Source organism: Poecilia reticulata, chromosome 17 (assembly GCF_904066995.2).
Source record: "Poecilia reticulata chromosome 17, P_reticulata-male-v2, whole genome shotgun sequence".
NCBI classification, from domain to species: Eukaryota; Metazoa; Chordata; class Actinopteri; order Cyprinodontiformes; family Poeciliidae; genus Poecilia; species Poecilia reticulata.
Window position 1 is genome coordinate 25,839,756 of NC_088846.1, and position 22,163 is coordinate 25,861,918.

At 38.2% G+C, this 22,163-nt stretch overlaps 1 protein-coding gene across 1 annotated transcript in view; it reads right to left on the reverse strand.

The window, feature by feature from the left end:
* atp1a2a (ATPase Na+/K+ transporting subunit alpha 2a) overlaps window positions 1-21,782 on the reverse strand; it is a 61,334-nt gene extending 39,552 nt beyond the window's left edge. Inside the window, exons 1-8 of the mRNA XM_008433966.2 lie at window positions 21,650-21,782; window positions 19,120-19,194; window positions 15,594-15,653; window positions 14,615-14,818; window positions 7,442-7,555; window positions 6,874-7,008; window positions 3,164-3,281; window positions 1,278-1,546 (exon numbers count right to left, since the gene is read on the reverse strand). Of these exons, the coding sequence (XP_008432188.1) occupies window positions 1,278-1,546; window positions 3,164-3,281; window positions 6,874-7,008; window positions 7,442-7,555; window positions 14,615-14,818; window positions 15,594-15,653; window positions 19,120-19,194; window positions 21,650-21,661 (987 nt within the window). The 5' untranslated portion in view covers window positions 21,662-21,782. The remainder of the gene's footprint in view (window positions 1-1,277; window positions 1,547-3,163; window positions 3,282-6,873; window positions 7,009-7,441; window positions 7,556-14,614; window positions 14,819-15,593; window positions 15,654-19,119; window positions 19,195-21,649) is intronic.
* Between the last annotated feature and the right edge of the window lie 381 nt (window positions 21,783-22,163).

Consider the following 22,163-nt stretch of genomic DNA (forward strand, 5'->3'; position numbering starts at 1 on the left):
TGCATGTCGGACAATAAATAACCTATTTAGGGAAAAGATCAGACAAAGAATGATTAAAAGAGCCAGAATGAGGTTTTCAAAACTAAGAATTGTCTAACATGGTGGTGGCAGCATCTTCCACTGAGAACCTCACCCAAAATGTGCACATCAAACCCAGTTTAACTTCCAATTTAACCCTTTTAAAAAATGTGTGTATTAAGCAAACTGATGCATGGGATTTTTTGCAACATTAACAAGAAGAGCAGTGAAGTATTCAATTAGATTTATGCCATATGCTTTAGAAGGCATCTAAAAATATTTTTTGTTAAAATGCAACACACTAATGGACATTTTGCCAAACAATAAGAAAGGCATAAATTCACATTTTTACTGTAAATGTTTGATTATCATGAAATCTCTCCACCCTGGAAAAAAAAACTGTTAAAATATCTGATGAAAAGGTCAGAAATATTTAATTCAGTCATATGATTAATGTAAACCCAAAGCATATTTTTGACAGCAGATACTTTAATCTGAACTAAATGGAACATTACAAAATATCACCAATAATTTTTGTCTTTTTAGTGTAAAGATTTTAGTACATTTGAATTAAGTATATTCAAGTATATTTAAGTGTAACTTTTCAGCTAGTTTAATAAGTTTGTTTTAAGTTAATAATGCTTGGATGTAGATGCAAACGCTAAACGTTCCACTGAGATTTTTTTTTACTTAAAACAGGAAAAATGTCTTGTTATAAGCACTTGTTATAAGTGTTTATAAGGGTTTTTTTTATGTTTTTAATCTATATTCAAGAATTATTTACTTAAAACATTTGACTATATCTTGCTGAAAAGTTACTTAATTTTTTTTAGTCTTATTTCAAGTGTACTAAGATATTTGCACTAAAAACTAGACAAAAAATACTTGGTGAGATTTTGTGTCTTTGCAGTGTAGAACAGTGGTGTTCTAAGTGTGGCTTGGGGGCCATTTCTGGCCCTTGAAATGATTCTGTTTGGTCCCAGACCACATGTCAAAAATGGTAAAACTTTGGCCAACAAGAAAACAATTGATGACCCAAAAAATATGGAATTTGTTGTTTTTTTTCTGATATAAAGATTTTTTATTATTTAATGTGTTGTTTAGCCGGTGAAAAGTTTTGCCAGTTTTGGCCTCCCGGGCAAAAGGTTGGGTCACCTCTGTTCTAGAATAAAATGTGTTTGTTCAGAAGAAACTCCTCTAATCAGAAAACTTCTCCACTCCCATTAAAGCGAATAAAGCGAACCTTCTGCCCTCCTCACCGTGACTGTGGCCAGCAGGCCTTCAGGCACGTTGGCCACTATGATGCCGATGAGGAAGATGACGGCCTCCAGCCAGGTGTAGCCCAGGATGAGCGACAGGATGAAGAAGCTCACGCCCAGGAAGACGGCCACACCGGTGATGAGGTGGATGAAATGTTCGATTTCGATGCTGATGGGCGTCTGGCGCACCTCCAGTTCAGACGCCAGGGTGGCGATGCGGCCCATCACAGTCCGGTCACCAGTGGCTATCACGATGCCACGAGCGGTGCCTGATGGGAGGCAGAAGCTCTGAGTTAGTTTTACACTAAAAGTTGGATAAATAAAACTTCCTGACAAAGTAATCTATAACTTCACATCAAAATAAAGAGGGAAGCCTGAAATAATTGGTCAAATCTGTAAGTATTTCAATTGGAAGCCGCAAAGAAACTAAATATTCTTATCAACATATTTTTCTTTGTAATGGCAGCTCTCTAAAGTAAACTCATGGTAGAGCACAGAGTGTCAGTAGCAGCTTTCAGACAGGTGGCCTGATCTGAACTGTCTCTGTGAGGAACATGAAAAGGGAATAATGAGTGTTCATAGTGAGGAAGTCATGACAGAAGGTAAATAATGTATATTGTGAAGGTGAAGGAGGCCTGATGCTGAAGATGATGGCTGAATGCAGAGCTCTGATAGATGGAGGTGAATTATAGGTTCCTGCTGGAGAATGATGACTGGCCGACTAAACAGACGCTGAACTTAGTGTTTGAGGAAAGCATCCATCCAGCCAGCTTGTACCTATCCACCACGGCATTATAATCACTGACAGCTGAAGGGTTTTCATTGATTATCCTGATGCAATGTTTCTGTGGGCGATACAAAACGTCTGAAACCACAGAGGTACAGAAAGATGTAAGGGCGAAATCAGCATTGGAAATTGATTAGTTCCTTTTTCTGTTGTCAAGTTTTAACAAGCCAACAATTACAGTTAGAGCATATTTAAAATCATTTAAAAAGCTTCAATTAACTCCATATTCATTCAAGAATTCACAGTAATTGCACCATAAAGCAAAATAATAACTTAACTTAGTCCTCCCTTCTTGACTATTGGTTTTGAATAAAAACTATACACTAAACATGACTGCAGCAGAAAATGAATAATCCAGGAAAATAACTCATTCTTCACTATTTATCTGCAGCAATCACCTTCTGAGATCATTTATTTATCTGTTTTCATAAAATAATTAATGTAAATTGACAAGACTGCTAAACATTAAATTATGTGTTGATTACTGACATTTTATAGCTTGAACAGAGTGATGCTCTGGCGGCTGATGTTAGGCAGTCAGCATGCTAGGCTGATTTATCCTTAATGTTTATGAAAAGTGAAGTTACAGTGTGAGTGATGGTATCCAACCAGACTGGACTTTTTTGAGGGATTTTAAAATTATACATGTCTCACAATTACATTGTTCTTAAAGCACAAAGTGAAGAACATCTTTCTGTTCTGACCAAAACATTTTCATATCTATTAATGTCAAAGTATTTCAGAGAAAACTTTCAATATGCCACATCGTTTCATCTCTGCAGCACATCTGCTGCAGAGATGAATGGGAAAAATTTAGAGGGATCTGGTAAACCTAACCAGTTAATTTTAAATACAGTATAAGCCTCACTGCCAAACTTTTTGCAATAAATATCAGATTCTTCACTGATATTTAGTAAAGAATGCATGTGAGGAATCCATGTGTGCATTCCTCCATGCACACATGGAGGGATGGTGGCCTATATCATTATTGCACTGAAACACGTTGGATAGAGTCATAATGATGTTTTGCACCAAATGGTTTGAAGACGGGCTTCCTGAGGAGATAAGAGGCAATCTTGGTTGGATTTGGCCTACTGACCCTCGACACAGTTGGTGGAAAAGAAACAGATGTTTCGGGTCTCCAGAGGATTTTCATGCGTTAACTCAGAGGAGCGAGTCTGAGGTTCAGATTCTCCCGTCAGAGACGAGTTGTCCACCTTTACAGGAAAAAAGAGGAAAGATGGAGAAATGTTATCCAGTGACACAGACGTACTCAAACGAGATAAAGGTGGAGAGAATTACTGGAAAGACAATGAGAAGAGATAGTTTTTTAAATCTCTGACTTTTAGTCAACTCAATTTCAGATCTGAAGAAAGTTTAGCAATTAAATGCAATTTAATATTAAAATTTTGATCAGTAATACACCGTTCATCATCTTCTCTAGTTATAGGTAAATATCTATATGGAAACATTTTATGAAATTGTATTGAAGTTACGCAAATTTATTTTTTTCCCCCACCTTCTTTTATCTCTTCCCCTTCCTGTGTGCTGTCTAGATAAACTGGGTCCAATCCCAGATTATATTTTTGGTACCATAGTTGCAGTTATTATTACTGACCACTTCTAAACTGCCAATTTAATAAGGAAACAATTTTTGTTTTTTGAACACACATCTGCTCTGTTATGTTTTGACGTTTCATCCATGTTTAAGGGGCAACTAAGAGATATAAACCCCTAAATTATATCCTATTTATATTCAGGTCAAACAGAAGGTCGTAGATCAATATACTGATTGATATAAAAAAAAAAACATTACAAAGAAAAAAATATTAGAGTAAAGGAACATTTTTATTGTGATATTTCTAAAGAGAAACTCAAAAGTGCCTCACAGATGAGAGTGGATTTTGTCCTTTGGATTTGACCCAGTTTTGCAAATAAAAAGATCAGAACTTCAGACTTAAAAGTAGCTTTGGAATAATGAGAATTTAAAAAAACTGGTCTGTCTGTAAAACTATAGATCATCAATGGGGTAAAAGTTAGAAGACCTACTTAAGAAATCTCCAGTTGAAAAGAAAAATGAATATTTTTGACAAAACAATTGAAAAAGGCTCAAATATTTCATTATAAAACACTTAAGCAGTGACGTTCCAATCCCAGTTACCCAAAAGCAATAAAACAGAGCATTGGTATGTTAATAACAATAATCTAATGACAGTGTTTCAGCAGATCATCATAAAATCTTTGACTCCTATAATTTTCATGTTACTGGATTTACAACCAGACTTTTGGTTTATGATCAAATATGAGAGAAACTAATAAAACTACTAATATTGCCAGCAGAGCGTGGGAATCATTTGCAGTAAAGATGCTGAGGAAGTGTCAAAATCAGTTTGCGAAAAAGTTTATGTTGTATCTTTTTCTTGTTAAAACTGTTCACAAATGCAAAGCAAAAATATAGAAAACGTCTCCATGGTAACAAGACAAAGTAATAATGCCACGACTTTAGTTTGTGAACTAACTTTGTAAAGTTATTTACATTTCTTTTGTCTTGAAATAACTTAGGATACTGAACTGAAGCCTTTTTCATTCCTGACATATTTTAAAGATTTTTTTCTTAAAGGTAAATAAAATGTAGCTAAAAAGTCATAAATGTTTAAGTTGCCACTATTTGAAAGAAATAGCTGGTGATGCATTGCTATTTCTTTCATAGCTACTTCTATGTTGTACCTGTTAGTACCATTTTTACCCATGCAATAACATTTGGCTAGAAGTGTGTGAAATATTTTTGATGAATTACTGAGAAAAAGATCAGATTTAAAAAATATATTCAACCATACATTTTTTTTTTTTTTTTAATTTCATACATCATGTTTCTGTTTTACTCTTCTCTTTGATTAATAAAAGAGTGAATCAGAACAATGTCTTTGGTTGTCAAAGTCAGTATGAAACGACCCAAAAGAAGGCAAAAACAGACACATGTCAGGTACCAAAAACCTGCAAGGGTACAAAAAAAAAACAAAGAGCAGAGAGGGAATGAAGTTCAACCATCTTTTCCACCAATCACAATGAGCCGGGATCATAACCCCGACTCAAACGGCTCTCAGTTTTCTAATCAAATGACCCAACAAAGGTTTAAAGAAGAGCAGTAAAAGCAAATGAGGTGGATTAGGTGTCATCCAGGGACTGTTATTGTGAAATGTCAATTCTGCTGGCCATAAATTGAGCTGTTAGCATGTCATGACAGTCCTGACACTATCATACAGTCTTCAGTCAGAGGCCTCTTCAGATGTGTTGTAAGACTGTCAGCTACTGGAGATCTTTCCAGCCCACGACTATGACAAGTACAGTAGTTTTGAATTGAATTGAATGGAAGAAATCAATTATCCTTTAGAGTAAACTGTACCAAATCATAATGCTTTAAACTCTTGCATAACTAATGTGACACATTTTTCCCTTCCTAATTAGTTACTCTGAGCTTATAACTGAAATTCCACATGGTTTCCTTAAATATCTTCAAAGAATAATATTTGGAAAATGTCTGACTTCACTTCAGGTGAAGAGCTAATTGGATAAACCATCTAGATTTTAAAATCCTTTATTCTTTATGTTTCTTTATGATCTTTTGTCCATGCCAGGGTCTTTTGAGTCAATGCTTGACCCAAATACGTTTCCTTTTGTATCATCATTAGGCCACAATCACTGTGCTTTTGGCAAATTATTAAATCCGAGCAAAAATACATTATATTATTTCTTTTATACCTTTTTTTTCTCAAGTGCTCAGTAGGAAGGCTTTTAAAACACCAGATAACATACATCACTGCCCAAAGGTAATTTGTGCTCAAGGTTGCCAGCATGTATATATTAAGGAGAGAAAAAACAAGGATGCAATCATTTCAAAAGCTTATTGATTTGTAAACTAGCAGAACAAAGCATCGTCCGCGGGGTCAGATAGATTACTTCAGCTAAGTTGTCATGGTAAAGGCCATCTGAAAAGGTGAAATTTCTGCTTATAAGTCCATATCGCTTATTATAAAATTTTATGTCCAATTCCAATTTTTTGTTGAAATTGATGTTTTGTGTGTGTGGTCGTTCTTCCTGCTAATTAAACCCAACCACAACGAGGCTTCAGTGTGAACAGTTTACAACCCCAACGCGACCTGAATGTGAGGAAGAAGAACGTTGACGTCACAGAGCAGCTCTGTTTATGATGGAACCGTTTGTGAGTTGATTTTAAATCTTATCCAGCAACGGGAGCCAACAGTGTTGTTAAATGATAATAAGATGAAGAAAGCTAATGAAAAGAACTAACAAATAAAAGCAACGGCTTTTGGTGGAGCATTGACTGCAACTTCTGTAGAGACGTTTGTTTGCTAGTCAGAGCTGGAAATGTCTGACTTTGATATAAAGCTTTAGTTCATAATCATAATTTTTATCCACTTGTTTAAGTCCTGATTTTCCACATCTGGCTTCTGCAGAATTATGACATTTCTCTTATCAATGAAATAAAAGTCAGGTAAAATAGAAGAGATTGAGATTAGAGCGTTCAGACTGCCTTGATAAAGTCAGAAATAGATCACATGTAGATTAAAACAAAGCGGATTTGGGTTGTATTATCCTTATACTCAAGGTTATCAAACTATGAGATTGTCAAACTGCTCCCTCACTAAATATGTTGAAACATAAACTGAACTTAAACCGTCAAACCTTGAAGTTTCTCAAATTAAACCTTAAACAACAGACCCAGTTTAAGTGTAATGTCACTATCGCACCACTAGGACTACCTGTGAGACCTGACCTTCGTTCCAATACCTTACATCCGCTAGACGAAATCACCCGAAGGTCAGCAGGAACCCGGTCTCCACCTTTAACCTCCACCAGGTCTCCCAAGACAACAAGTTCTGCGTTGATCTGCAACTTCTCACCCTCGCGAATAACCATCGCTTGCTGGCATGAAGATAAAGACGAAGAAAAACTGTCAGGAGGACACAGGGAATCTCGCACAGAGAGAGGATTTAGTAAGATGAGGAGAGAGATGTTAAAAAAAGAGCTGCCAGAGGGGGTAGTAGTATATTAAAAGCTGATATGGAAGAAAAGGGGGAAGACGGAAAAGATAGGTAAGGGAAAGAGGCAAAGGAAAGGGAGGAAAAAGAGCATAAATAGATTAAAGAATTAGGCAATCGAAGAGCTGGAGGTGGATAACGAGAGGGGAGTTTTTATGCAAACACACTCACAATCCAGAGTTGGCTCAAACATTTATTTTCCTTTGTGCAAGCTTATTAGGTTTCCACTCAAGTGAGTGTGTAAGCCCTACTTGAGGGATAGCTTATTGATTCAGAAAGCTGTGAGACTACACCAGCCACCTAATGCATCACCGTACCTGTGGCACCATTTTCTTGAACGAGTCCATGATGCGAGAGCTCTTGGCCTCTTGGAAGTAGGAGAAGCACCCGGTGATGATCACCACGGCAGCCAGCACCACGCCCAGATACAGCTGGAAGAAAACGGAGGCGATCCACAGGGGACGCAGCGTCATTACACGCTTAATGGACTTCATTTCAGCCATGTTGGAGCACAGAAAGCATCTTTAAATTGCTCAGAACTTAATGCTAAAGAGAAATCTAATCCTTGCAAAAGTATTCATAACCTTTGGCCACCACCAGAGTTTGTCACATTAACACCCCAAACTTATTAGGATTTTAGACAGACACAGCATTGTGCACAAGAATGAAGTGAAGTAAATGTTTTTTTTAACAAATAAAACTCTGAAAAGTGTTTTGTCCATTCAGTTTCAACCCCCCTGAGAGACACAGAACCACCTTTTGTTGCAGCTGCAGGTCTTTTGAAGGATGTCTTAACCTGTTTTATCCTGGAGTATGAATTTTTCCCCACTATTCTTGTCAAAAGAGCTTAAGCTCAGTCAGATTGAATGTTTTTTTCTGGATTTAGATGTGGACTCTGGGTCATTCTTACACATGAATGTACCTCTAAGTTGCTCTATTGTAACTCTGGTTGAATGTTTGGGATTGTTGTCCTGCTGAAAGGTTATGGGGTGCTCCAAAACACAGATGTTCTGCTGGGTTTTACTGATTTTACTCTTAGAATTTTGTCTCCTGCTGAAGAAAAACATTTCCACAGCATGATGTTCCCACCAAACCAGCACAGGTATGGTGCTTTGCCTTGTTATATTTTTAAAAATTGTCCCACCTGATCTGTGGTTCTCTTGGCTTCTTCTAAGTGTAATGTTTTCCTTTATCAGCCTGTTTGTTTAGGCAGATGGTCATGTTTTAGTAGGTTTGCAGTCGTGTCACTCTGTTCAGTTTCAGGTGAGGGATTAAACATTGCTCTGTAATGTTCAAATCTTGGGATATTGTTCTATAACTTATCTAAAACTTCATCCCTGACCTGACTGGTGCGACTTCATGATGCTTCTTATTCACAATGTTCTCTAAGTTTTAAGGCCACCACAGAACAGCTGCACTTTGCAACATTTGTTGCATATTCAGTTGGTGCGGTTTGCTTTCACACTGCAGTGTGAAAGCAGTTAGATTTCTCTTTGGTCTTTGGCAAATGACCTCAAGCTATTTCTCCTAGTCCTAGACGTTCACATTTGTTTTACTGGCATTTACCCAGGATGCCATGCGTTGTAGTCTGCTTCCTGCTTTTGGAGGAATCTTTGGTCAGCTTGGCGTTCACATACACATTCGAACCGCACCAGAGTTCACTTCGACCAAACAGAAGTTTGGGTTTTATCAGAGTTCAATTATGCATCCACACACCTTTTCTGAGTAAAATAACAAAAGTTTATTCAGGGAACTTTTGAATTGAATTGGTTCAATTTCAAAGTAAGATCAAGGGGGATCGAATAGATTTTTTATGAAAATTGTGATCATCATTTTCCTTTCACTTCAGAATTATCCACATATTTATGTTTGGTTGTCAAATGAAATCCCAGAAAAAAACATTTTAGTTCAAAGGGATATCAATATTTATACAAGTCGCTGCAGCTACAGAAGTTCACAAGCATCTGTAGAACTGAATTTTTGTCATCTTGACATTCAGCTTTAGTCCAAGAGAGCATCTGTCTGAAACTGTGATCCATTGGGCCACCAAGAGAGTGACTGTTGCTTTGTAGTCTTGTATCATTTTCAGAGATATGTTCTGGCATATTGTTGTTTTGCTTTTGGTATCTATTTTCAGCAATGCAGCGAAAAAGCTTCTACGGGTTCATCTCTCACTGATGCAAACAAGACAGCCAGTCAGTCTGGATAAAAGCGTCTCCAGCTGGTGCACTCTCTGCCTTGGACTGCTGGAAAATAAAAGTCTTAAACCATGAGAAGTTTGCTTTTTTTCCATGGTTCTGCTTTTATTTGAGTGCAATAACAGAACATTCTTGCTGTTTCCCCCTTGAAAGACTTTTTTTTCTTTTACTGTGGATGTGCAAATGTTCTGAACCAGGAAATAAATCTGTATCCTCAGAAAATCCCCTGTCACAGTTAGCATTTGCCACAAACATAGTGTTTTCTTTGTAGCTTCTGCTTCTGTTTTGTCCCTCATGGTATTTGCAGATTTTTCCCTCTACTTGCTACGGACGAAAGCTGCTTTCGCTCACCTGCTGTGCAGAAACGTAGGTGCTACATCTGTCCCAGCAGGTGAGTTTGAACATTTTAGGCATGAAACAGCCGATATGCAAACATCTAAACATGAAACGTAAAACTGTGCAAATAATTATCCAATTTAAGGACAATTTTAAACACCGGAAAATGTCAGAACACTTTCATCACTAGATAATAAGCTCTTATCCGACAATAGGCATATGCGAGGCTCTGTGGGAGATGATTTTAATCTTAAATAACTGTCTGAATTTTACAAAGTGTCAAAGCTGCAGTCAGTGAGGGCTTTGAAGCAGCTCACCAGAGCATCCAGCTTTACACACTCAGAACTGAACGGGGAGATTTAATCACAGGGAGATAAAGGTTATCGTGAGCGTGCACGGCTACTACTACTACTGTATGTTATGCAAGGGTTTAATGCTGACTGGAGAATAGTCAGAGCTGAATGATGATTGCATTATGACTCAGAGCCATAAGGTGTAGAATGAGTGGCAATTACTTTATTTGCTCCATGGTTGGCATGAGTAATTTTCCAAGGGTGTGCCAGGAATTTGTTTTTTGTTTTTTTTTACATGACACTCATTGGGGAATGGGGAGGAATCAGGGACAGTTTTCACACTACAGGCAGGCAAAACCAGGAAAAATTTTAAAGCAGGGGCACCATGATGAGGTTCCTTTGGGTTTAAAGCTTCGGCCCGTTTGATGCGTATTGTCTAATTCTCGTTCTGTTCAGTATACTGTTCAGTAAAGGCCTCCAGTTATTATAAAACCTTTAAATAACAACAAAAGAAATCCAAGAGGCAATCCTTATTGAGAGATGCAGGAAAAAGTGAAGCTGCTGAATGTATGTATGTTATTTTGTAATCATTAGAAGAGAAGAGCTACCCATCACACTCTGCTTTAAGTTAATATTGGATATTTACATCTTTTATTCATAATGATGTAATTTTCCTGGGGTATCATATTGCCAGCTTATGTTGAGTCAAAGTCACATCAACATGTTTTTATTAGTCTCCTGTGAGAGGAGTGTGTGTTGAACAGAGGGCAGTGCTGCAACACAGAATGTAAAGAAAAACAAACTTAGATATACTACAAAAATAAAATGGTGTGCATTACAATTTTGTGCTAATCCTGAAGACAAAAAACATAATCTATAAATTTACTATAAAAAGTAAATAATCTGTCCATTCGTGTCTGTGGTTGTTTATGTCCTGTTTGTTTTAAGCCATTAATAGTTATTGTATATCAAAATACAAACATAAATAAAGATCTTTTTAGCTGATATGCTGTCAAAATTCATGTTTCATGTGTTCAATAATACGAAATCTTCCACAACACAGAAGAAAGTCACTTAATTTAGTTTTTTACTCCTTCCTAGATTTGTCTGAAAGTTACTAAATAGATAAGGTCATTAAGTTGACAACAGCTTAATCCCTTCTGCTCATCCAACACTTGACCACCCTCCTCCATGAATCTAGGCTCCGCCCACTTTTGGGGGACGTTTTCGAAAATTGGTCTGGGGGCGGGGCTATGCATTTGTATCTGGCACCACGCCAGATGTAAAAACCCATTAATTGCCCCTTTTTGCCTTCAAATATTCAAATAGGTAGAATAATGAAGCATCATAAACCAATTTCATTTTAAGATGAATCATGAAATGTTCAGTTATTGTGGTTGTTTTTTAATAGTTTACTTTTGATTGTTTTTCTCTTTTTAATGCCACTTAAAATACTTTAAAAAATACAAAAACATGTAATTTGGTATATAACTGATGGTAACAGAAGCAACTTTAAAAAGCACTGTTGAGGTTTTCTGCCAATTTGCCAATTTTATTTATAGCCACACTGAATGAGCTCTCTTCTAAAAACTTTTTAGGATGGTCAAGCATAGCAAAATATGTTATTTTCTGCAAACTAATAGAGAGCGCTCATTTGCAGATGGATTTTGGAGACTGCAAAGCTCACACGTTTGCTCTCACTAACCCAGCAGCATATAGAAAACATCATACACCCAGGAGCTGCACCTCATGAATGGAGAGCTAAAAATGTTGCATTTAATGGGAGAAACCTTCCACAAGTGAAGGCATTATGGTATATTGTTATAATTGTCAAGCGATTTTGCTCCATAATCCTCTAAATATGTTGACTAAGTGATGGTTCCTGACAGCAGGGAGGCTTGTTTAATAACCAAACTATTTTAGTGCAAAGTTATTCTATTGTATTATATTTTGACGAACAGCATCTTGCTGATATAAGCATTTGTGTCATTAATAAACTAAATTATCCTGGGATAATTTAGCTCATGCTGGAGCTACAGTTTCTTCACTTAAGATGGCAGAACAAAACACTACTGGAAAGAAATATAGTGCTTCGTTTTTTTTTTTTACTAGATTTATGGTGTTGTTCATCCAAGTTCATTAGTTTTAGACAGAAAAAGCTTCGTAAGCCTCAGGGTTGGACTAGACTGATACGTTTGTGCAGAAAATGTAACGGTCTGATTTTGTATATGAATGTTTAATGTCTGGTAGTTTTATTGTTCATAAAAGTGAGCAGAAACTATAACTACAGCCATGTGCATTCATGCAACTTTGAGCAATTTATTTGAGTAGATTTATGATTTTTTTTTTTTAGGAAATTAAACAAGAAATAACATCTCAGAAGATAATTTATCATTTTATAAATAAAAAACCCTGTAATTTTTAAAAAATAAAACCAGATTGTTAAAACTAAACTCAAAGTTGATAGTTTTGCCTTCAAGCTTCACATCGCCTGTCTAGTGGTGTGTTGGTCCCTGTTTTGCTAAACAGCCTCCACATGTTAAACCATCCACTCCCTAAACCTGTGGCGATATGAGCTACGGCAGCAACAAGATGTTAGCATGAGATAGTTTTCGCCGTAGAAGTTGTAAGGTGAGCCTGGGTAAGTCGATCAGATTCTTTATGTCATCGAGGTCTGGGTCATTTGGAGGTAAAGTCAACACCTCAAACCCGTTGTTGAGATATTTTTATTCTGTATCAGGATCTTTTATTCAGCTAAAAGTGGCCCCAGCCATCAGGGAATATTGTTTAAATGGCCCACAACAATGCTTAGGTAGGTGGTTTGCAAGTATGGTAAGTGTGATACATAACTCAAGCTTTTCCCAGCAGAACGAGCCTCTGTATTGCCTCTGCAGGCGAGTTTTCCTTCCCATGCATCCTGTGTTCCCGGGTAAGCGGTGCACATGCATCCAGCCGCTCACATGATGTCAAATAAAACCTAATTCGTCACAATCAAACCAGACCACCTTCTTGCTTTCCTTTCTGGACTGATTCAAATGTTCAGATGCCCACTGTTGGTGGGCAGAGGTTGACATGGAAACCCAGACTGGTCTGTGACCATACAGCCTCACGGAAACAGTAATGTGTTGTGTTTGGAGCACTGACTTCGAGCTCATTTGTTTTACTGCACAGGCCAGCCTTTGGTCTCTGTGTGCATCGGTGACCCACCGTTTCTTCCTTGAACTGCTTGACAGATGTAAACCCTGCAGACCAATAACAGCCCACAAGAGCAGCAGTTTTGGAGATGCGCTGACTCGGTTGTCTGTTCTTTTTGCAATCTGGCTGTTGTCGAATGTAACAAATATATTTCACCCACAGACAGCTGCTGTGATGAGGAGATAATTAGTGTTTTTCAGTTCACCTGACTGCAGCCATAATGTGTATAGCATGTTATCGCTGCACAGTGAGAATAGTTTCTAATCCTTGAAAACTTCAATAAAACACAACTTGCACGGATATGTCTGAACAAGATGAATACAGCTTGGAGAAAAAGAATGTATCCATTAATAGGGATATGCTGATCCGATCACGTGGTTCAGACTGGATCAGGCATTAAATACCAATACAGGCTCAAATATATATGTATATTTATTCTAAAAATACTGTTATTCCAAATAGGAACAGTATCTGCAGTTATGTGAGGTTATAATCAGACTTGTCTCAAAACAACACACCTGACTAAAACAGGTGTATACAGATATATATATATATATACATATATATACGTATATATCTGTATATATATATATATCTGTATATATATATATAGATATACAGATATATATATATATATATATAGATATATCTGTATATCTACATATATATAGATATACAGATATACATATCTGTCTGTGTGATATGTATATATATACATATATATACATATATGTATATATGTATATATATATATATATATACATATAAACATATATGTATATATGTTGATTTACACAACCTTTTTGATAATAAATAATAGGCTGTTAAATGATAAATAACAGGCTGTGTAATGAGGTGGATAAAATAAAATAAAAAATAAGAGATGCCAAATCTCTTTCTTCACTTTTTAAATGTGTTTTTGAAACATCAGGTCAGGACGTATAATGGTTAATACTCAAAATTACAATGGTGAAGTAGAACCATCACAGACAGAAAAAAATGAGGTCATTTCAGCTAAAAAAGTCAAAAAATTTTAAATTAATCTCAGAATATTTTTAGGAAAAAAACATGGAAATGTCTGGGTTTCAAAAGTTGAAAATTATTTGCGTCTCAAAAGTTGGAGATTTTTTGAGTTTCAAAAGTCAAAGATTATCTACTTTTGGAAATTTTTTTCACTTTTTCTTGAAAATTCCTGTATTTTTTAAAACAAATTTTTGAGTTTTAAAACTCAGACATTTCCTTGTTTTATTTCTAGATTTTATTTTTTGTGGATGTTTACTCCTTTTTTTTCTGTCTGTGTGACGCATGGTATGCGTCATACAAAATCTCGGATCTCTGATGGGGATGCCCCTAAATTAGAGGATGAAACAGGCATCAGTACATGTGTAAACAGGACGTATGCTTTGGCAGAGCTGCCTCTCCAGCAGTGTGAATAATGTGCTAAATGCTTTTACATGCATTTTCTCACGTTGTCATTGACCGGCTCGTCCTCCACAGCTGCCTGGATGCTGTAAGCCAGGAAACAGAGGATAGCGCCGATCCACAGCAGGATGGAGAAGCCGCCGAACAGCTGACGACAGAACTTGACCCACTCTGGGGTGGTGGGAGGCGGAGTAAGCGCATTCGGACCGTCCCTGGCCAGAACTTCTGCAGCTCTGGCATTGGGCAGGCCCTGAGGGACAGCAATTTTTAGGGATGAATGTCCTTCTGCTTGCAGTGGATATCTTTTTACAACACAACGGCCCAGTTTTTACCATGGCTTAAAGGCAATTTTACTGCTTCAGCTGCAGAACATCAAGTATTCCTGCCTGGCCTATTTAACACAATAAGCACAATAAACTGGGTGACTCTGCCTGTAAGAGTTCCTTAGCTGGGACTTTAATGAACATTTTACTCAGATGTCATGGTCTGATTTACATAAAATCTCTTTATATACTGTAAATACCTGGAATACAAAGATGCTATTAGACTTTCTAGGAACTCGCACTGAATTCATTTGTGCTGCCTGAACCTTTACCTGCGCTCCCAGTGACTATTTTTCCATAATCTAACCAAGATAAAATCTGCTTCACTTCACCTGCAAAGCCACAATATCAACCCTAACGGCAAGCAGCAAATGTGGCTACAGCAAAAAGGCTTTGTGATGTGTTTGTATCTGTCCGTGTATGTGATAGTAGGATTTTTATTTTTTTATTTTTTTTTTGCATCAAAGAATGCAAGTTTGTTTGTGTGTGTGAGGGATTAAAGATGAAGGAGAGCCCAGGTGAGCCGGGCGCGCCGCAGTGGGTCGAAATCAACCAAAGATGCGCTTGGTCTCAGTTTGCATGTTGCCTTCCAGGGAAGGCGAGCACAGATTACATCTTTATGTGGGATATTATAGCAACTCTTTATTGTGTGCTTGTGTGCAAGTGAAAATACAGGCGATCTGTGTGTGTGTGTGCCGTTACCCGTGTCAGGTCCACTCCATAGCGTTTTCCCACTTCATCCACAGATATTTTATGGTCATCCTGCAAGGATAAAATATTTCTTTGTAACTTGTGCTTCGGCTGAACACAAACACAGTCCGTATTTGGCAAAGCATGAAATGAAAACTAGTTATGATTCTATAAGGAGCCATTCAGTGTTATATACTATGTGATCTGAAGCTGTATGGCTGCTGCAGAAAAAGCAAAGCCCCACTGCTGCCCCGTCTTACTGAAAAATGCTTTATTCTCAGTTTCCAACCGGAGCCGGAGGATTCAAATAAATGATTCATGTCTCATGACAGATCAGAGAGGTCAAAGATGTCCGACCCCACCGCATCTCATTGTGCAGAATGCATGAGCTATGTTTTCTGTAAATGTATGTCTGCTGCATTCAAGAACGGCAGCTTATGATATTATGCACAAGGCAAGCTCTCCAAATGTACAGAAATGCACGCTCCTGTAAAATGATTGTGTTTTGTGAATGTATTCTAATCCAGAATGAGTCACATGTTTACAAAGTCAAAGGGACAATTTTGTTTATCTGAAAGCGCAGCTGGAGAACGGGTCAAAGTGACATTTTGTTCTTGCCAGTATATTGCTGTTTTTCACTGATTGTTATCATTTCTGGAAATAATTTAAATCCTGTCCTCTGTTGATGAAAAGAATGTTTGTGTCCAGGCTGAGTGAGAGAGTGACTGACAATGAAAATGAGAACTTATTTTGTAGAATTTGGTCAAAGAACGCTGGTTTCAGCTTAATAACAGCTGTGAATATCAGATTAAACAGGAAAATATGGCTGTCTGAACAGGGTTGAAAACACCTAACATCAACATTTTCTGTGCACACTGAAGTGAACATCTGGCTCAATCTGGGGTAAAAAGTTATCATGTTTACATCTAGAAAAAAAATATAATTATTTGCATCATCCATTGCTGAATTGAACCTAAAATTTGGATTTCACACAGCGAGATACAATTTACACAAACTTTAACACATAGCTGGGAGGATTGTTTTCCTCCTATAGAAGAACTTAAACAGAGCACAAACTCACTCTGGCGACATTTAATCACTTACCATTTAAGTACAAATGGCTGCTGTAAAGAAAACCCTCCTGACAAATATTAGCCATTTTCTGCAGGAATTTGCAGAATGTTTCTTCTTCCATCTGGTGAAATGATGTGCAGGCAATCAGGTTTTATTACACACTCAGGTTTTTATGAGGGCCTTTTGTTGATAAAATGCAACTCCCATTGTTTAAAACCAAACATAGGCAGAAGGTCAGTGGCGCAACTAAAGGTAGGCATAAAGATGTTTTACCAAACTTGGATAAATTTAAGGAAAATTTAAGAAATCTTGCTGCTTCAAACTTTTTTCCTCACATTAGGAAAGTTGAGGAAAAAATTGTAAGTAAATGAAACTTTAACAGTCAATAGAGCAGATGTCTGTAAATTACTTAAAGCGTTCAAACACGTTAAAGAGTTTTGAAAACAGAGAAACTTCTGCAGCTGAAGTCGTTACAGAAACATAATTTTAAAAACCACCTGTTAAAACTTAAAACTGTGTATTTGAAAAATGAGAAAGCATAAAACATGATCAAATGTTCATTTAGCGTGACTCAACAACAAGACGTTCCTTTGATTTTCCAACCTCGGAACATCATGACTGATTGTTAACCTGACTAGACAATAACCGTGGACAAATTAGCAATTACTGAAACTCAATTACTCAATTACTGTTGTGTTCTAAGTTCACCAGAAGCTACTATGTACTCTCAAGAACTTCCCAGGTACTTTTGTTCCAAAACTTTCTGCTTATGTACCAGCATATGGTACGGAAAAGCCCTATTCATAAAAAGTTCCATAAAATTTACCTCTAAGTTTCAGGGAATGCACCTTAATGTAAATCACCTTGTGCTGCAGTTTGGTTCTTTAAAGTATGTAGTCAGTTCTGGGAAAGTAACCAGTAAGTAATAACCTATATGTTCCAGGAACTTTTTCTAGTGTTAGCCACCTGAAGGCACAGCCTGACTCCTGAATGTGACTAGCAAGTAGTGACCAGGAAAGTAACCAGACATTTGCAGAAAAGCTCAAAGAAAGTGTCTTTGGAGTTCCATTAATTACCATAATTATCCTTCTGGTAAGACAGCCAGTGGGTTTTATGAAAGTGCTCAGTAAGCTCCAGAAAATACCTAGTTATTTCTGGAACGTAGCCTCTAAGTTCCAGGAAAGTATGGGCTGTATAATGGCGTACGGCCAAACATTAAGGCAGACTCAAAATGTTAGGATAATTTTCAGCTATTTTAGATACAAAAGAAAATCTATATTGAACAGTTTCTGTTCTTAGAGACTTTTAGCTTGACTCCTTTATAAGAACTTCTCTGTGTTTCTCCAAACTGGAATCTCCCTGATTGCCGTTTCTGGCGTGTGATATACTGGCTGTCCATAAGTACTCCTAACAGCTGCACTGTCTCATAAAAACGCTCTAAGGAACCAGTTTGGTTTTCCACAACCCAGAAACTCAGCTTGGTGCCTTGTCACTACATCAATAAAAAAAAAAAAAAGCCTCTTCCGGTAAATGGATAATCCATTTCTCTATAGGTAGGATTTGATGGTTTTGCAACGGAACAGTTTTGCTGGTAATATTCCACAAATAACCCGTAATCATGTCATGTTTGGGGGTCTTTTGAATTTAGAAGTTCGCAGTAAGACATTAATCAGCAATCATCTCTGGGAATTGCGTCAATCTTACAAAATAAACAGAGTTTGTTTTTTCTTACCCAGCTTTTAAAAAAAAAAATCTCTCACTTTCTTTACTAACAGAAACCTCAGTCGGCAGGAAGTAATTTGGCCAAAACTCATCTGAACGACCTTGTGTTCTCAAAACATTTAGCTGTTATTTATATTGGGCTATAGCCAGTATTGATCCACCAGCAAGAGAGAAAGTGATTAAAGGGATTTACTGTGTAAAAACAACGGAAACGGGAAGAACTAAATGAAGGAGTATATGAAGCAGAGTGATGAATGTGACAATCACAAAACTCACTGTTGACAGTTTCAAAGGGATTTCCCCCTTTAATCAGGTGCAGGCCTACTTTATTATTGACAGGAGTTACTTTATCACACGTGGTGCAAGAAGTAAAACTTAACCCAGTTTTCATGGGCATCGCTTGGTGGCTTTTTGACAGCACCTCAAAGAACTGCGGCTCTGCAAACGGCAGAAACCCGGCGCCAGGCTGCTGGTGGCCCACAAATTATTCAGAGTCTTTCTGAGTACAAAGCGGAGCAGCCAGAGGGAGGCTGAGCAGATAGAGGAGAAACAGGCCGGCGTTGCAGCTCATCTGCAGCCGACTGCACAGCGCAAGTTGGATTGCCATTTTGTTTACGGGCCACCGTTTTCATTTATAGCCTTGTTAAATAATCTGGTGTCTGTGGCGTAGCACTATTTGGAGATCATTTGGGAGCAGCGGAGATGAAATCAATCACGGCACACGGACGGCATGTTTTCTCACCAAGGCCACCTCCTTCTTCAGCTCGTCCAGGTCCTTATCCTTCTTCTTCCTCTTCCCTCCACTTTCTGTCCCCCACTGTGGAAAAACACAGATGCAACAAACAGCAGCCTAAACCAAGGACATTTACATTCATGGCAGTATATTACAAGCACAATGAACTTGTGTATGCCGTTTCATTTCAATCTCCCTGCACTATTGGCAAACCATTCACGGAATATGGAGAAGATTTTTTTTTTTTTTGCCACAGTGGAAGTTCCTCATTTGCGAGCGTGTGTGCGTTTGTGTGTGTGTGTGTGTGCGTGTGCGTGTGCGTGTGCGTGTGTGTGTGTGTGTGTGTGTGCGTGTGTGTGCGTGTGTGTGTGTGTGTGTGTGTGTGTGTGAGTGAGAGTTGGGAACAGTTGGAAGAATGGCGCATCATGGAAATCATCTGCCGCTGTCAGTCTCCTCTTAGCAAGCACGTGTGCATGTCAGTGCAGCAGTGAAGGAGGGATACGGCGGGAGAATGTGAGGGCAGAGCGTGCACGTGAGTGACACGGTGAAAAACTAATCAAAAAAAGAGCCAAAGAGGTAGCGCCGAGCCGGTGGAGAGCCTGAAATGTGTCTGGCATAGCAATTTCCCCCCACTGTGCACGAGGAAGATTACCAGGCTGTCCTCCCATAAAGCTAAATGGAATGAGGCCTGATGGAGAGAATACAGGGAAAATTACAAAATAACGCAGATAAACAGCAAGCGAGGAGGAACAAAACTTATTGGGGAGGAGGGCCATCATCCTGAGATGGGGGCTTTTGTTGCTAAAGAATGCTCACGGACTTCATTCCCCTTAAACATGTTGGGAGCACAACATACAAACAGGGCCTTGTAAAAGTATTTTGCCATGCCACAACCACAAACTTGCATCTCTATTTACTACAGTGGTTCCCAGACTTTTTCTCCTGGACCCCCCTAATGGTTTCTAAACATTTTCTGCCCCCCCTCCTATGGATTACAAATGGCTGTCTAGTTGAACGACTTGTGCGAGCGGGGGGGCAAAATGAATGTATGTAGCTGAACTTAAACATCAGTAGCCTACAGACTACTTGTTAAGCTTAAGGTGCTGTATTGATATTAGCTAGTCATCTTTTAGCTAACTTTACCTGCATCCAGCAGCTTTACTCAACAGTCTGTTTCTTTGGGGGGGAAACTGTGAAAAGTTCTTTGCGTTTTGCTGGTTTGCTGCCATGATTCTAACACATCTGTGTAGCTCCGCACAGCAGCAGCAGCAGCAGCAGGTCTCCTTCACTGCCGCACAGGTCTAAACCCAGCGAGCGTCGTAGCGCTCATGTTGCGGAAAAACAGGTTACCACATTTTAACAACGGATTAAACAGTTTTAACTGCAGATAAAAGTGACAGAGGACACAGATATGGCAAGTGTGGAAGCCCCTACCGTATCAAAATGACATAGGAATAACAGAGTTGGCCATTCTAACGTAAAAACCCAGCGCATACAGCGTTAAGTTCTTTTTTTTCTTCATCCAAACGACTTTCCCCCTTTCGCCCCCTGCAATGGCACGGCGCCCCCCAGTTTGGGAACCTCTGATTTACTACAACTAAATAAAGCTAGAGGACAAACAACAACAAGAAGGTTAACAAAGCTGATCCACTGCTCAGGTTAGAGAATCTGGGACAGGAAAATAAAGCTTACTTTGGTCAAATAAGATCAAAACTTCACCTTATTTTGCATATTTTTAAAATCTTGACCTGAACTGTGTTTGAACTTCACCCTGAACACACCACATGCATGGGAAGACATGGTGGTGACGGCATCATGTTGCGGGGATTTATATCTTTCAATTCAGGGTGAGTAAGCGCTACAAAAACACAAGTACAAGTATTTTTGGTCTAGTTTTGGTAAAATATCTTAGAACAGTTAAAGTAAGACAAAGCTAATTTATAAGTAAAGTTTCAAGAAATAGGAGCTTGTTTTAGGTCAGTCATTTTAAAAAGTACTAAAAATAAGCTCCTATGTAATTTTAAAAGATATTTGTAAATTAGTTTTATCTTATTTCAAGCGTACCAAGATATTTGCACTAGAATAAATCTAAGTTTGAAGCGCTTCATTTTTTAATTTACAGCTGTTCTTCATCTAATCTGACTGAGATTAATCTCTTTTCAAAAAATGTAAAAAAAATGTTAGTCTTTAGATGTAGAATGGTTGTAAAACAGTTGCAACAGTTGCAACAAAGTATTGACTGAAAGCACATGCTACATTTTTTTAAGTTTTATTTTTTAAAACCAGCATCTTGAATTTTACATGTCCTTCATTTTGTTGGTTTATGACCCAAAAATATCCTATTAAAATATAGAAATTTGCAGTATAAGCTTGAAATTATGTGAAAATACTGAATTGGTCTGGATCCTTTTTCACTGGTTCACCATTTCTGCTCCGTCTGGTTCAAAAGCCATTGCTTTATCACATTAAAACTTACAGATATTTTAAAAAGTGCTTTTAATCTTGGGGGTTTTATGTTGAAAAAAGGTTATGAACTTACCCCTCTGCCCATGCTTGGTGTCCAGACGTCTGCAGGTTAAACTGTAAAGGACGAGCTCAGCGGTGTGGGATCTGCTGGGATCTCCCACCAACATGTGCAGAAGACACTGCTGCTGGCTTTTTTTGGGCCTGGCACCCTGCACCACACCAAATATCCCATTCCCCCCCTCAATGTCCCCTTCTCTCTGGGTAACCTGAGCTACACATCCCCCGCCCCACACCATTCCCAGGGTTTCTCTCCCCTCTCAACCCCGCCATCAGCAATGCTTTCCCACCTGCTTAATATTCCCACATGTGGCTCTTCGGTTAACAACAGCTCATCAATCACTGCTGTCAGCGCTACAAATGAAACCTTGCTCTCTACATAACGCATACAGTATTTACAATAAACATGATAATGAGGGATCGATAAGAGGCCTCGAGGTTTATAATGAGGAAGCAGCAGAGTGTTCAGCTGTTGGGATTCTGAGGCAGTCCTGGTGTCTGTTGTCCAAATAGATGAGCGAAGCAGTGAG